The 14025-nt window shown below is 39.0% G+C and overlaps 1 protein-coding gene across 8 annotated transcripts in view; it reads left to right on the top strand.

The window, feature by feature from the left end:
• VPS8 (VPS8 subunit of CORVET complex) overlaps window positions 1–14025 on the top strand; it is a 250706-nt gene that overhangs the window by 209913 nt on the left and 26768 nt on the right. For all 8 annotated transcript variants that reach the window (XR_006718470.1, XR_006718471.1, XR_006718469.1 and 5 more), the window contains one exon: window positions 3062–3115. Coding sequence is in view for 5 of the 8 variants with exons in the window: in XM_045502714.1 (XP_045358670.1) it covers window positions 3062–3115 (54 nt within the window). In the remaining 3 variants the exon portion in view is untranslated. The remainder of the gene's footprint in view (window positions 1–3061; window positions 3116–14025) is intronic.

Below are 14025 nucleotides of genomic sequence, written 5' to 3'. Positions count from 1 at the left end.
GCCCAGTAGCACAGTTCTGATTTCTATAGTTTTATAGAAATTTAGAAACTAGGAAATATGAGACCTCCAACTTTGGGTTTTTTTCAAGATTGTTTTGGCTATTTAGAGTCCCATGAGGTTCCATGTGAATTTTAGGATGGATTTTTCTATTTCTGTTATAATGTGGTAGGGTCCCCTCACTAAGAAAAAAAAAAAAAAAAAAAACCTCAAGGCAACCTGGCTATAAGCATACGTGACAACATCCCTCATGACCTTGTAACATGAGACCACTTAATCAGACTGTGTGTTTGTCTGTTACCATATGTGGGAGACAAAGAAGTAAAAAATGTGTACAAAAACTACACCACGTGGCGCTTGGGGCTCAGTTCTTCTGTAGGAACCGAACTGAGCAGTGACGGCACGAATAAAGTTGCTTCCTGGGGAGAAAAGCTTCAGTGTCATGACTCTCTGTGCAAGATTCCTGCTACAATAATGTCACTGAGATTTTGATAAGAATTGCCTTGAATTTATAGATTGCTTTCGGTAGTATGGACATCTTAACAATTCAGTCTTCCAGTCCATGGATACAGGATGTTTTCTTTTTATCTTTGTCTCCTTTAATTTTTTTCAGCAACAGTTTATAAAAAGTTTTCAGTGTACCAGTCTTTTGCCTCCTTGGCTAAGTTTATTCCTAAGTATTTTATTCTTTTTGATGCTGTGGTAAGTGAAATTGTTTTCTTAATTTCATTTTCAGATTGTTCATCAAAAACACACTGATTTTTATATGCTGATTTGTGTCCTTTATTTGTTTATTCTAACGGATATTTTTGTGGATTCTGTAGTTTTATACATACAATATGTCATCGGCAAATAGAAATAGTTTTACTTTTCCCCTTTCCAATGCGAATGGCCTTTATTTCTTTTTCTTGCCCAATTGCTCTGGCAAGAATTTCCAATACTATATTCAGTAGAAGTGGTGAAAGCAGGCATTGTTGCTAATTTTAGAGGAAAAGCTTTTAATGTTTCATCATTGAGTGTGGTGTTAGTTGTGGAGATTTTTTTATACATGGCCTTTATTATGTAAGAAGGTAGGTATTATGTAAGAAGAAGGTAGTTTCCTTCTAATCCTAGTTTATTGAGTGTTTTTATCATGAAAAGGCAAAGAATTTTTCTGCATCGATTGAGATGATCAGAGTTTTCCCCCCCTTAATTCTGTTAATGTGACATATCACCTTTATTAATTTGTATATGTTAAAACATCTTTGCAGCCCAGGGATATATCCCACTTAATCGTGGTATATGGTCCTTTTAATGTACTGTTGAATTCAGTTTGCTAGTATTTTGTTGAGGATTTTCCATCCTTGTTTATCAGGGATATTGGCCTGTAATTTTCTTGTAGTGTCCTTTTCTGGCTTTAATATCAGGGTAATGCTGACCTCCTAAAATGAGGTTGGAAGTGTTCCCTTCTCCTTAATTTTTTGGGAGAGTTTTAGAAGGATTGGTGTTAATTCTTTGAATGTTTGTTAGAGTTCATCAATGAAGTTATCTGGACCTGGGCTTTTCTTTGTTGGGAGGTTTTGATTATGGATTCAGTGTCCTTACTAGTTATTGGCTGTTCAGATTTTCTGTTTCTTCATGATTCATTCTTGCTAGGTTGGGTGTTTCTAGGATCTAATTTCCTTTTGATTTCTTCTTTGACCCATTGGTTATTTGGTTAATAGTTCCTAAATATTTGGGAATTTTTTTTAGAGATCTTTCTGTTACTGATTCTAAATTATTTCCATGATAAATTGTTATCAGAGAAACTTTTTAGTATCACTTGGATCTGTTTACGTTTGCTGAGAATTGTTTTATTGGTATAAAATAGTCTATGTGGCTTGTAAGTGGTCTGCATTCACTTGAAAAGAATGTATATTCTGCTTTTGCTGGGTGGAGTGTTCTGTTGATGTCCAACTGATCGAGTTAGTTGATTGCATCATGTAAATCTTCTAAATCCTTGCTAATTATCTGCCTATTTGTTCTCTAATAATGAGAGAGAAGGATATGGAAATCTATAACTATAAAATCTTTTTCTCCTTTCAATTCTATCAATTTTTATTTTATGTATTTTTAAGCTATTAGATGCATGGACATTTAGGATTGTTACGTCTTCCTGATGAATTGGACCCCTTTATTATTGTGAAATGATCTTCTTTATCCATGCTAATAGTCTTTGCTCTGAAATCTAGTGCTGTCTTTGCAATCCCTTTGCTTGTAGCCTATTTGTGCCTTTATATTTAAAATATGGGTTTTGCAGGCAACGTGTAGTTGAGTCTTGCTCATTTTTCTAATCTGACAATCTCTTTCAACCCTCAAATATTTCAAGATATCCCTATACCATCAATCTTCTCTTCCTTGAGCTAAACATTGTTTTATTATGGTTTGGCTGATACTTCTTCTAAATCTTTCACTATTTTATCAAACTCTTTTGTGCCTGTTTTACTTAAAAAGGGCTATTATATCACAAAGAATGCTTTGAGTTGGCCTCTGCAAGAAATGCTGACTATTGCATAGTGTGTCACTTGGTTAACATTGTCAACAAAGATCTGTGTCTATTTGGTTCCCCACTATTTGGTTAAAACCAGTCTGAACCATCTGTTCTACTTTTCTTACACTAATCATATTTTAATTTTGGCTAACTACTGACTTTTGATCTCTGGAAAAGTTTCATAGGGACTTAAAAAAACCTCTTCATTGTTCCTCTGAAAAGGTCTATTTTATCTCGGTTATACCAATTCTAGTTGAGTTGTTTTGAGTGTGGGTCAAATAAAACTAGATTATAACCAAAAGTGTATTAAAATATTTGCCTTTGGGGCGCCTGGGTGGCTCAGTCAGTTAAGCATCCAACTTCGGCTCAGGTCGCGATCTCATGGTTCATGAGTTCGAGCCCCACATCAGGCTCTGTGCTGACAGCTCAGAGCCTGGAGCCTGCTTCGAATTCTATGTCTCTTCTCTCGCTGCCCCCACCCCACCCCCCGTTCTCTGTCTCTCTCTCTCAAAAAAAGCATTAAATAAAATAAAATGTTTGCCTTTTTTTTCCCAGGTAAAAATGTCTCCTCCTTGTCCTCCATCCAAAGGGGATCCTGCTGTTAAGAAGGTAAGTGAGGGTTTTTTTTAATTTATTAAATTTTTATTTTGATTCCAGTATAATTAACATACAGTGTTATATTAGTTTCAGGTGTACAATATAGTGATTCAACAATTCCATACATGGCCCAGTGCTCATCACAAGTGCCCTCCTTAATCCTCATCACTCATTTCACCCATTGTACCCCACCCACCTCCCCTCTGGTAACCATCAGTTTGTTCTCTATAGTTGAGTCTGTTTCTTGGTCTTTTTTTTTCCTTTGCTCATTTGTAGACAGTGAGTTTTAAAGGCACAAACCCACCTTCCTCCTTCAGTGTGTTTATTCTCTGTTGAACAATTTTCTCAAAATGGCCCTGATTTTTAATCATCTTAATGCTGTCAAAAGTTTTTTCTGATTAAATACCTCAATGACATTTCACCAGAATTCCTTGGCTTTTCCAGAGAAGCCAAGTGGGGATTTGGGCCTAGCATCAGTCTCCTGGCAACTAAGAACTTTAATTGTTCTAGAATTACCATTTGCTTTACCAGGCAAGTATTCTGATCATTGAATGGTGCATATGAAAGATATTCTAAGGAGGATGGTTCAAGATACTCTTTCCTTACTGATGTGCTTTCCCTCCAGATAGCTGTGCCTATAGAAAACTGGCCCGAGATGTTAACATTTCAGCATGTACTACATAAGAAGGTGCTCAGTAAATATTTGTGGTATTTACGTATGCCACTTCAATCCCTGACTATAAAATTTGTAGCACAGATAAGGTGTGAGTCTTTCAGTTGAGCAATTCTCAGATGATGTGAAGAGAACCACTTAAAATCTTTTTCTGTGTACAGCTGCAAGAGTGCAGTTGAAATGTGGTAAACAAGCTGACATTTTTACTGTTTTCTTTTACCACTTTTATTTTTCTGACAATTGAAGTGTCCCTGGATGTAGGTTTTCTTTCCTTGCCCTTTTTTATAATTTCAGCCAGCATCCATGTCAGTGAAGAATTGTAGAACAAAAATAACAACTTGCTGGCTCTGTTAACTAACAGCAGGTTCTAGCTTCAAAGCAATGTGCCAAAAACGGATCCCTCTTCTCTGCCTGCAGAATCCCCTGAGACGTTTTTAAAAGAAAAAAAGAATGAAAAGAAGATATGTTAGGTGAAAAGCCCTGTCACATGTTGCACAGGAAAATCTCTTCCATTTTTGTCAAGACAGCAAAGGCAGGCAAGATTGAGGCTTTGGTTGTTGCTGGAACCGCCACACTGTAACCTGAGGAGTGGAGAGGGCTGGAGATGCTTGGTGTCATTCAGTAAACAGATGAGGAAATTGGAATCCAGAGGGAGATTTTTTTCACCTAAGTTTTCAAGTGTGAGCTATGGAACACACTTCTAAAGTAGAGGTTAAAAATGTGCTTTAGATTCAACCAGATTTGGGTTCAAATATTGACTCTTCCTCTTACTTATCTGAATAACTTTCTTAGCCAGTCTCTCTGCTTCCTTTGCTGTAAATGATGGTACTACCTCTCAGAAGGATCCTGAAGATTAAGTGAGATACTATTTAAGTGCCTAACCTGGTAAATTATTGACATAAGGACTCAGCTGTTGCTAAAACTAGTGTTAAAACACAAATCCCCCCATCCTAGTTAGATGTCCTGTCACTCTGTTACGCTACTTTGTATTATTGTCCATCCAACACGTGTTTCTTTATGTAGATGCTGAGCTAATAAATAAGCAAGGGGCAACAGAGATGAAAAATAGCCTTTGTTCTTAAGGACCTCAGCATTTAGTGGGGAAGGTAGACATTACCATACAGTTTGACACATGCCATGGAAGGTGCACAGGGTACAAAGAGCAGAGAGGAGAGGCTGGTTGGGGATGACTAGGTGGATTTACTACAGCTCTTATGCTCTTTGTGTAAAAATCCCAATGAAAAAGTTTGAGAAATACTTAGCTGCTCCCTTAGAGCTTTATTACTAGATTATAATGAAAGCAAATTCTGCCATACTTAAAGATGTTTATTAAATATTCATTTAGAAATTGGTTCCTGTAACCTATATTTTAAACTTGGGAATGTCCTAGCTATCTAACCACTGTCAGAGGTGTAGCAATGTTACAGAAGTAGGATTCTCATCCTCTTGTAATCAGCATCAGACAAACAGAAACTTCCAAAGCCTAGAATGACTGGACACAGGTGGCCCCCGGTGGCATTCCTAAGTGATCAGGTACAGACTCACTCTCCATTCAAGAATCGGGACTATTTCTAAAACATTTTATTCAGTGCATAAAAATATATATGAATACCTTTTATGTTAGCAATGACAGTCTATCATAGTTATCATTCTGATTACTAAGACATTAATCTCACCAACAGAAAAATTTCTGCGTGTTTTTGTTTGTTTGTTTTTGTTGTTTTTTTTTTTTTTTTTTTTTTTTTTTTTTGAGGTAATGAGCAAAGTCTTAGGTGTTGGTGAACAGCTATGGACAGCTAAAGGACTTTTAATAGATGCTTTTGGGAATTCATGTTAGCTAGCAATCTCTGAAGTACGGATTCTAGGTTGGTGCCACTGAGTGTCCCTAAGTTGAACCCTAAACAAAATAGCACATACTTAATATCACACTGTTTATGATGTCTGAATTAATGCTAAAATACATATCAGAACAGTTGCCTCTCTCAGAATAACTGGTCAGGGAAGGTTTCCCAAAGAAGATAAAGCTTGATCAGCCTTGAAACACAAGGGAAGAGATATTTCGGCTAGACATGGGTGAGTACAGGACACTTCAGAAATGGTTCTGTATGCCTTAAATATGGGAGCGTGCAAAAGCCTGGTGAAATAAGTGGGAGATCACAAAGAGCCCTAGTGTGTGAAGCTCGCTTTTTATCTTGAAGATAAAGGTTTCTGTCAAAGGTGAGATTAAAGGCAGAAAGATCGATCAGAAGAATAGACCGTGTCCAGGCAAGAAAGAAGGTCCTCAGTCTGCTGTATTAATGGAATGAGGAGATGAAATAGATTCAGGTCTTAGGTATTTTTCCCCCCAAAACTCTTTCTGACACCTTAAGTATGAGCTAGGTGTCTTTCCTTTATTGAGCTCTCCCTCATAGCGCCTGAACTGGTCCCCACCTACCAACATGTTTACCTGGCTATGTTGAAATTGCCTCCTTATCTATATGTATCCCCCATTGGAGACTGTATGCCTCATGAGGGCAGGAACTACGTCGGTCTTGCTTGCTGTTGAATCCCTTAGTGTAGAATGAAGTCGTCAATCAGTAGTTGTTGAGTGAATGAGAGGTACATGAAAGAGATTCCATATATGGGAAGTGAGGGGAAAAGAAGTTTCTGGGCCTGAATAAATAGAGAACGAACAAATGAATCATCACTGCTGTGCCAGGCTTATATTCCCAGCATGGTCAGTCCCTTACTGTTTGAGCTGTATCGGCAGCATTTGAGTGAGCACACTGTGAAACTGAATACCTAATCGGTACTTCCCTAGTTGTGTATGTATTTTTGTTTGTGTGTGCATATATATGTACACCTACACGTATATTCTGGTTATCATCCTGGAGCTACATTGTCAAAGTGGCATTGGCAGATGGAGGCACCAGCAGTGTCTGTTGAGCAGTTGACTGCCAAAAGTGACATGTGTAAGAAACACAAAGGAGCAATAATGTTCTTGATTTGAGCCAAAGAGCCTCTGTTGACCAATAACTGAAGAGAGTGTTTGTGACTGTGTTGTCAATATTGGCTCTGTCAAGAGCTGGATTCAAGTGCTGAGGAAATAGAGGCATGTTCTGTAGGGTTCTGCTGAACTTCCTGAGGTCGTTGTCTCATGTAGGAGTCGCTCTTCACTCTGCTGCCACATGTCAGAATCTGCAAATTCCATGCATATATGTACATAACATCTGTTTGCAACATGAGCATTTTGCATTTTAGATATTTTTTAAAAATGCATATGTATATGTCATATAAGATTTGTGTGTAATATCTATCTTATGTATATAAAATTTCTTCATCAGAAGGTCTGATAACCTCAATGAAGTTGGATACACATGCTTCCCTAGGACTTTTTCAGTGTTTGATCATGGATGGCCAGAAATTTAAAGACCAGGCAGCATTTTCCTAAGATAAAAATTATTGTAAAAGTCCCTTGCAATTAACTCACTAGAAGAGATTAAAATTGGAGGTGTTGAGAATGTTTGAGGTGATAAATGAGTTTGGAGAGTTAGTTGAAGGCAGCATCAAAAACCACTCAGCTTTGATGGATCTTTTCTTGAGTATTAAAGAAACACCAACTAGGAATTTGTGTAGCAAGGTTGGGATTATTACACGCACAATAACCAGAGAAAGCAATTTTGTCTTACATCTCAATCACAAAAGCATGGTTATATTCCCTGAGCCATCTCCTGTTTGAGATGAGCTGTCTCTGCTGGTGTGTTTGCAGAAGTCTGAGGGACCAGGAGCTCTGGCTAAAGAGTATCCTCAGGCTGGTGGAACCCACTGGAAGAGTCCACAGTTGATTGTGTCTCCAGAGTGACTTACTCCAGTTAGGAACAAGGTACTGGGAGTGGCGGAGTGGAAGGCCTTTCTGATAGGCCTGGGTAAATTTAGTCAGTATTCAACATGCCTCAAGATGCCTGATCTTGGAAGGACAAAAGTCAGTGAAATGTAGTTCTTTCTGTCAACACATTTACAAGTTAATAGTGCTAAACTGTTGGATTTAATAGCCAAGCCTCCTAGAAATTGATTAGCAGTTTCTCAAGTGTTCAAGTATATTATAAGAATTTGGAGCAGTTTTTTTGTTTTGTTTTGTTTGTTTTGTCCAAGTGTTCTGGTGGGTTAAAATTTTTATAGTCTGTTCCCAGTCTTGCCACTCATGTCAGGAATGTGGACAACTATACTCACTCATGATTTTTATTGAATCATTGGAGGGGGGAGACTGAGGGGTTATTTTTAAGGGAAAAGGCCTTTCACAGAGGCACTGTTTCCATAACAACAGGAAAAGCTGGCTGCAATGTCTCAGCTGACTGGACCCTCCTGAACAAATAGTGATAGATAGCCCTTGCTGGATGTGTGCTGCCTCTTTCCTAATTCTTCTTAGTAGAACTTAATATCCAAATACGACTTCCATGCCTCTGCTGATTTTTAAAAGGGGGTGCCTGGGTGGCTCAGTTGGTTGAGCATCCAAATCTTGATTTGGGCTCAGGTCACGATCTCATGGTTCATGGGTTCGAGCACCACGTCAGGGTCAACACTGACAGCGCAGAGCCTACGTGGGATTGTCTCTCTCCTTTTCTCTCTGCCTCTCTCTCTCTCACTCACTCAAAATAAATACATAAGCTTTAAAAAACATTTTAAAAATTTCTTTAAAATAAGCAAACTGAGGACAAGATTTGGTCTTTTTTTTTTTTTTTTTTTTTTTTTTTTTGGCGTAGACAGGATGGATGGTCTCTACGGGCCAGGTGCCTTGTTATGCCGATGTGAAGTAGATGAGGTGCAGCTGCCTTCAGACAGCGGAAAGATTTAAAAGGAAACATAGGAATTCTGTGTAGTTCAGAGGACAGAACTAGTGCCTGTGGGTCACAGCCACGGAGATGGAAATGTCAGCTTAATTATGAGAATTTTCTAATAGGGGGCGAAGTTACCTTCTGAGATGGCACATTCGTTATCTGTTAGTGGAGGTGTTTGATCCTTGGCAGGATGTCTGCCACTCAGGACTCCTGCAGAGCTTTTCCTGCCATGGGTGAGAAGTTGGGCTGCTTTTCTGAGCCTACAGTTGCATAAAACTCAAGTGACATTTTCATTGATGTGCTGGGTGATTTCAGCTGGACCCTAACATCTAGCCTGAGCTAATAGAGTATATTGTCTATAAAAAAAAATAACAAAAACAAAAATGTTGACTTAAGTCAGGGGAGACTTTATTCAAAAGAATCATTGCAGTAAAAGGAGGGGCTTTTGCCATTAGGAGAATAGTCCGACCTTAAGATTACAAGCGTGTCAAAAAATCAGGCAGGGGTGTCTGGCTGGCTCATTTGGTAGAACATGCGACTCTTGATCTTGAGGTCATGAGTTTGAGCCCCACCCCACGTTGGGCATAGAGATTACTTAAAGAAAAAAAAGAAAGAAAGAAAGGCAGAAAGGAATTTATTTACAGGGGCTAGTAAACAGGGCTAGAAAGAATCAGATATGAGGGAGTCGGTGGTAGAATCAGATAGTTAACTAGAAATGTTTCCTTACAGTCAGCCTATTCTCAGAAGGAACCATTGAGGGGTTGTAGGCTGGCTCAGGTTGAGGGTGTGTCAAAGGCTTGGGGAAGGAAAGAAGCTTAACTAAAGCTTGGTCATCAGTTAACATTTTGTTCCCTGAATCGGGGCAAACAGTTCCATTAGTCTTTTAGGAGGTAAAGAATGGAAATTTGGTGGGTCTGTGTCTGGCTTTGTCATAGATGAGCTTGGTAGCATGGTGGATTTTGTCTCAGACTTAGGGCAAAGGAGGGCTCTTTGCAGTAAGCTGTTTCCCAGAACAGGGTATGATGACTTCCTTAACTGTAGCTGTTTTCCAGGAACTGTGGGCTCACGTGAAGTTTAACACAGTCCTGGGCCTTCCTGCTGCTGCCGTGTTCTTTTCTTATTCTTCTCCATGGTTATGATCTGCAGTCCATGGTCTGGGCCTTTCTGAAACCTGTTCATGAGTCCTCCTTTAGAGGGAGAGAATGTCAGCTGTAAATAGTTACAGAGAGGGACACTAGGGACGATTTGTTTCTGGTACTGTCTTGCTGATAATTATGCACATCTTCTGGCCTAAAAAGTAAGACTAGCTGAGAGTTTCAAAGGATTTCAGAGATCTTACCCAGTATGCAAATCAATGCCTCACCCATTTCTTTTGTATTAAGTGAATATTTTCTAATGTAGCATTTGGATTTCTTTAACGATTTCCTAAATTAATGGGCTATTTTTCAGAGCAATTTTAGATTTATAGGAAAATTGAGCAGAGAGTACAGAGTTCCCATAAATTTCCCCTCCACTTTACCCTGTCATTAACATCTTGCATTCCCCTGGTACATTTATTATAATTGATGAGCTAACATAGCTACATTATTATTAATGAAAGTCCATGGTTTGTATTAGAGTTCACCCCTTGTGTTGTACATTCTGTGGGTTCTGACAAATGTAGAATGAAACGTAGCCACCATTACAGCATCTTGCAGGATAGTCAGACTACCCCAGAAATCTCGTGCTCCACTTATTCATCCTTCCCTCCCACCACCCAGACTTCCCGGCAACTGCTAATCTTTTTTATACTGTCTCCCTAGTATTGCCTTTTCCAGAGTGCCATATAGTTGCATGGTATGTAGTCTTTTCACATTGGTTCTCTTACTTCAGTGATACCCATTTAAGGTTCCTCCATGTCTTCTTGTGTCTTGATGTCTCATTTCTTTTTAGCGTTGAATAATATTCCATCGTCTGGATATACCACAGTTTGTCATTCATCCATTCACCTCCTCAAGGACATCTTGGTTGCTTCCAGGTTTTAGCAGTTGTCAAAAAGCTACTATAAACATCCATGTGTACAGGGGTTTGTGTGCACATAAGTTTGCAGCCCATTTGGGTAGATACCAAGGAGCAACTGCTAGATTGTATGGTTAAGAATGTTCAGTTTTCTGAGAAGCTGCCAAACCATCTTCCAAAGTGGCTGCACTATTTTTGCATTCCCACACAGTGAATGTGCGTTTCTATTACCCTACATCCTTCCCAGTGTTTGGTGTTGTCAGTGTTTTGGATTTTAGCCATTCCTATTGGTGTGAAGCGGTGTCTCGTTTGAATCTGCATTTACCTAATGACATATGATGTTGAGTATTTTTTCATACACTTATTTGCCATCTCTATATCTTCTTTGGTGAGATCTTTAAATGTTTTTGAGGGATTTTTTTTTTCTGGTTTTTGCTTTTTTTGTTATAGTGGTGCTCTAGGGTTTACCCTATACAGCTTAACTCTTCTGATTCAGCTTCTGGTCTAAACTAGCTTAATTCCAGTTATATAGAGAGAATTGTTACTCCTATTTAGCTCTATTGCCTTTTCCTGCATTCTGTGATATTTTTTATACATAATACATGTATTAATGTTACAAAGCAAATAACACATTGTGATAATTACTGCTTTATAGTCTGTAGCCGTTTTCTTAACCCAGTAAAGCATTTGCCCCTACTCATCTCCTTTGTGCAAATATATTATGCGTCACATGTATTGCATTTCTGCATGTTATAGGCCAACATTACATTGTACAATGTATGCAATTGTATTATTATATAATTGCCTTATAAAATCAGTTTTGAGAAGGAAGAAATACACTTATTTGTACTGCATATTAAAATTACATAATTATATTTACCAGTTCTCTTTTGTATTTTCTTATGTGGATTTGAATTGCTTTCCACTAGTGACCCTGTGAACAGTGACTGGTGAATTTACATTAGTATTTTTTATAAGGTGAGTCTGTTAGCAACAAATTCTCTCAGTTTTTGTTCACTTGGTTAAGTGTTTATTTCATCTTCATATTTGAAAGATAGCTTTACTGGATATAGGATTATTGATAGACAGGTTTTTTCTTGTAGCACTTTGACTGTGTTATCCCATTGTCTTCTGGCCTCTATTGTTTCTGCTGAGAATTCAGCTATTAATCTTACTGGGGTTCCCTTGTAAATGACTAGTCTTTTTTCTCTTCAAGCTTTTTTCCAGGACTTTGACTCGTGGCATTTTTACTGTGAGGTATTTATGGATCTCTTTGCCCTTATCCTGCTTGGAGTTGTTAAGCTTCCTGGGTGGGTAGGTTACTGTTTTTCATTAAATTTGGGACTCTTCAACCATAATTTCTTCAAATATTTTTTCTTCTCCCTTTCCTGTCCTCTCATTTTGTTCTTCCATTACATATTTGTTGCTGTACTGATGGTGTCTTGAATTTCTCCGTCCAGTTTCATTGTTTCATTGTGTTCTTTAGCTTGCATACTCTGTTTTTTTGTGGGGTTTTTTTTTTTTTTTTTTTGAAGTTTATTTATTTATTTTGAGAGAGCACAAGCGGGGGAGGAACTGAGAGAGAGAGAGAGAGACAGAGAGAGAGAATCCCAAGCAGGCTCTGCACCATTATCTCAGAGCCTGATGTGGGGCTTGAACTCACAAAGTATGAGATCTGAGCCAAAATCAAGAGTCGGACACTTAACCAGCTGAGCCACCCAGGTGCCCCTTGCATACACTCTCTTGATTTATCTTCAAGTTCATTAATTATTTCTTCTGCCAGTTCAGATCTACTGTTGAGCCCCTCTCCTGAATTTATTTTAGTTATTTTTCAGCTCCAGAAGTTTCATTTGATCCTTTTTTGTAGTTTGTTTCTTTATTGGCACTCAGTATCTGGTGCAACATTGGCATCATACTTTACTTTTAAAATCATGCTTTCCTTTGGTTCTGCCAAAGGAAGTATATTTATAATGGTTGGTTTGAAGTCTTTCTGTTAAATGTAACATCTGGCTACTCTCTCAGGCAGGTTGTGTTTGTTTGCCTTTTTTCCCCTAGTATGTGATTGTACTTTCCTATTTCTTTACGTGCCTTGTAATTTCTGGTTAGAAACTGTAATTTCTGGTTAGAAACTCTGCATTGATTCCCCCACTCGTGGAATTATTCTTATTTGTGCCACTCCACTCCAGACTGCTGCAGCCCAAACTATTACTTTTAGTGACTGGCTAGGCTATTTTAGTGAAGTCTGTGCCTCTACTCATCCCCAAGTGTTAAGCCTCTCATATTGCTCCTTAGGAGGTATGGCCTTGGGTTTACCCAAAGTCGCTGGGGGGATGGCAGTGGTATTGGTAGGGCTCTCTTTCTCTTTTTCCTTGACCACACCCAGCCATTAAACTCCACTGATTGCTCTGTTGTTTTCAACAATGTCCTGGCTGCAAAAATTGCTCTACACAGTCATCCAGTGAAATTGTGACTCCTTTGAAAAGGAATAGTTTCTGAGGTCTGTTTTTGATACTTGTTTTGACCTTGTTAGGGCTCCTCCCAGCTATCATTTCTGTCAGTTCTCTTCTGCAGAGTAGCTCGTCTAGTCTAGGTTGTGTCTACATTAAATCCATGAATCTCCTCCCAGTTGCCTTTCACCACACCCTCCACTGTTCTTATGATACACTTAGGTTTGAACTTCTCCACACAGTTGAAAGCCAAGTCAGTTCCTTTGAGAAGAGTTTAGGACCTGTTGTACTGCATGCTTCTTCCCCAAGGAATAATCTGTGATCCAGGACTCTGTTTCTGGAAGTAGGTACAATGGCAAGATTCTCTCTGAATGGCATGCCCACTGTGGGATTTATATTCTTGTTGCAAGGGGGAAAAGCCTGAGGTCTGCTTGGCTTGCCTTTCCTGTCATGGAACCACTGCTTCACAGACTGGAGCAGGGCTGATCAGAGAGCCAGTATTTTCAGTGGACAGCACCCAGGATAAAGCCTGTATTCTGTGAGTGGAGTGTGGGTGGGAAAATGGAGCCCCAACACTCCTTGACTATGCTTGCCTAATTGGCCTCAGCAGCATGTAGCTAAAGGCAGGATGAGAAGTGCTAAAGTCCAAAGCCATCCAGCTAGGAGCTTGGGAGAGAAGGAGCTGGTGTTCTTGGCTGCAACACTCTGCAGTAGAGTCTCTACCTCATTAAGCTGAGGTGGGAGGAGGGAGAGGTCTTGGTTCAGAAACCACACACTCCACTTTCTTACTGAATTTACATAGATTTTTTTTTTTGAAGGAGTTATTTCTTCATTTGCTATTTGCCCTTAGGACAATTTCCAAGGTCTATAAATGGTTGATTTGGGATGGATGGACGGATGGGTGGATGGATAGATAGACAGACAGACAGACAGACAGACAGGTGTAGCTAGCTAGCTAGCGTCAGTGCTGAAAAGGTCATCAGAGTATCT

This window comes from Leopardus geoffroyi, chromosome C2, assembly GCF_018350155.1.
Source record: "Leopardus geoffroyi isolate Oge1 chromosome C2, O.geoffroyi_Oge1_pat1.0, whole genome shotgun sequence".
In the NCBI taxonomy this organism is placed as follows: Eukaryota; Metazoa; Chordata; class Mammalia; order Carnivora; family Felidae; genus Leopardus; species Leopardus geoffroyi.
This window is presented reverse-complemented; position numbering and strand designations above follow the sequence as displayed.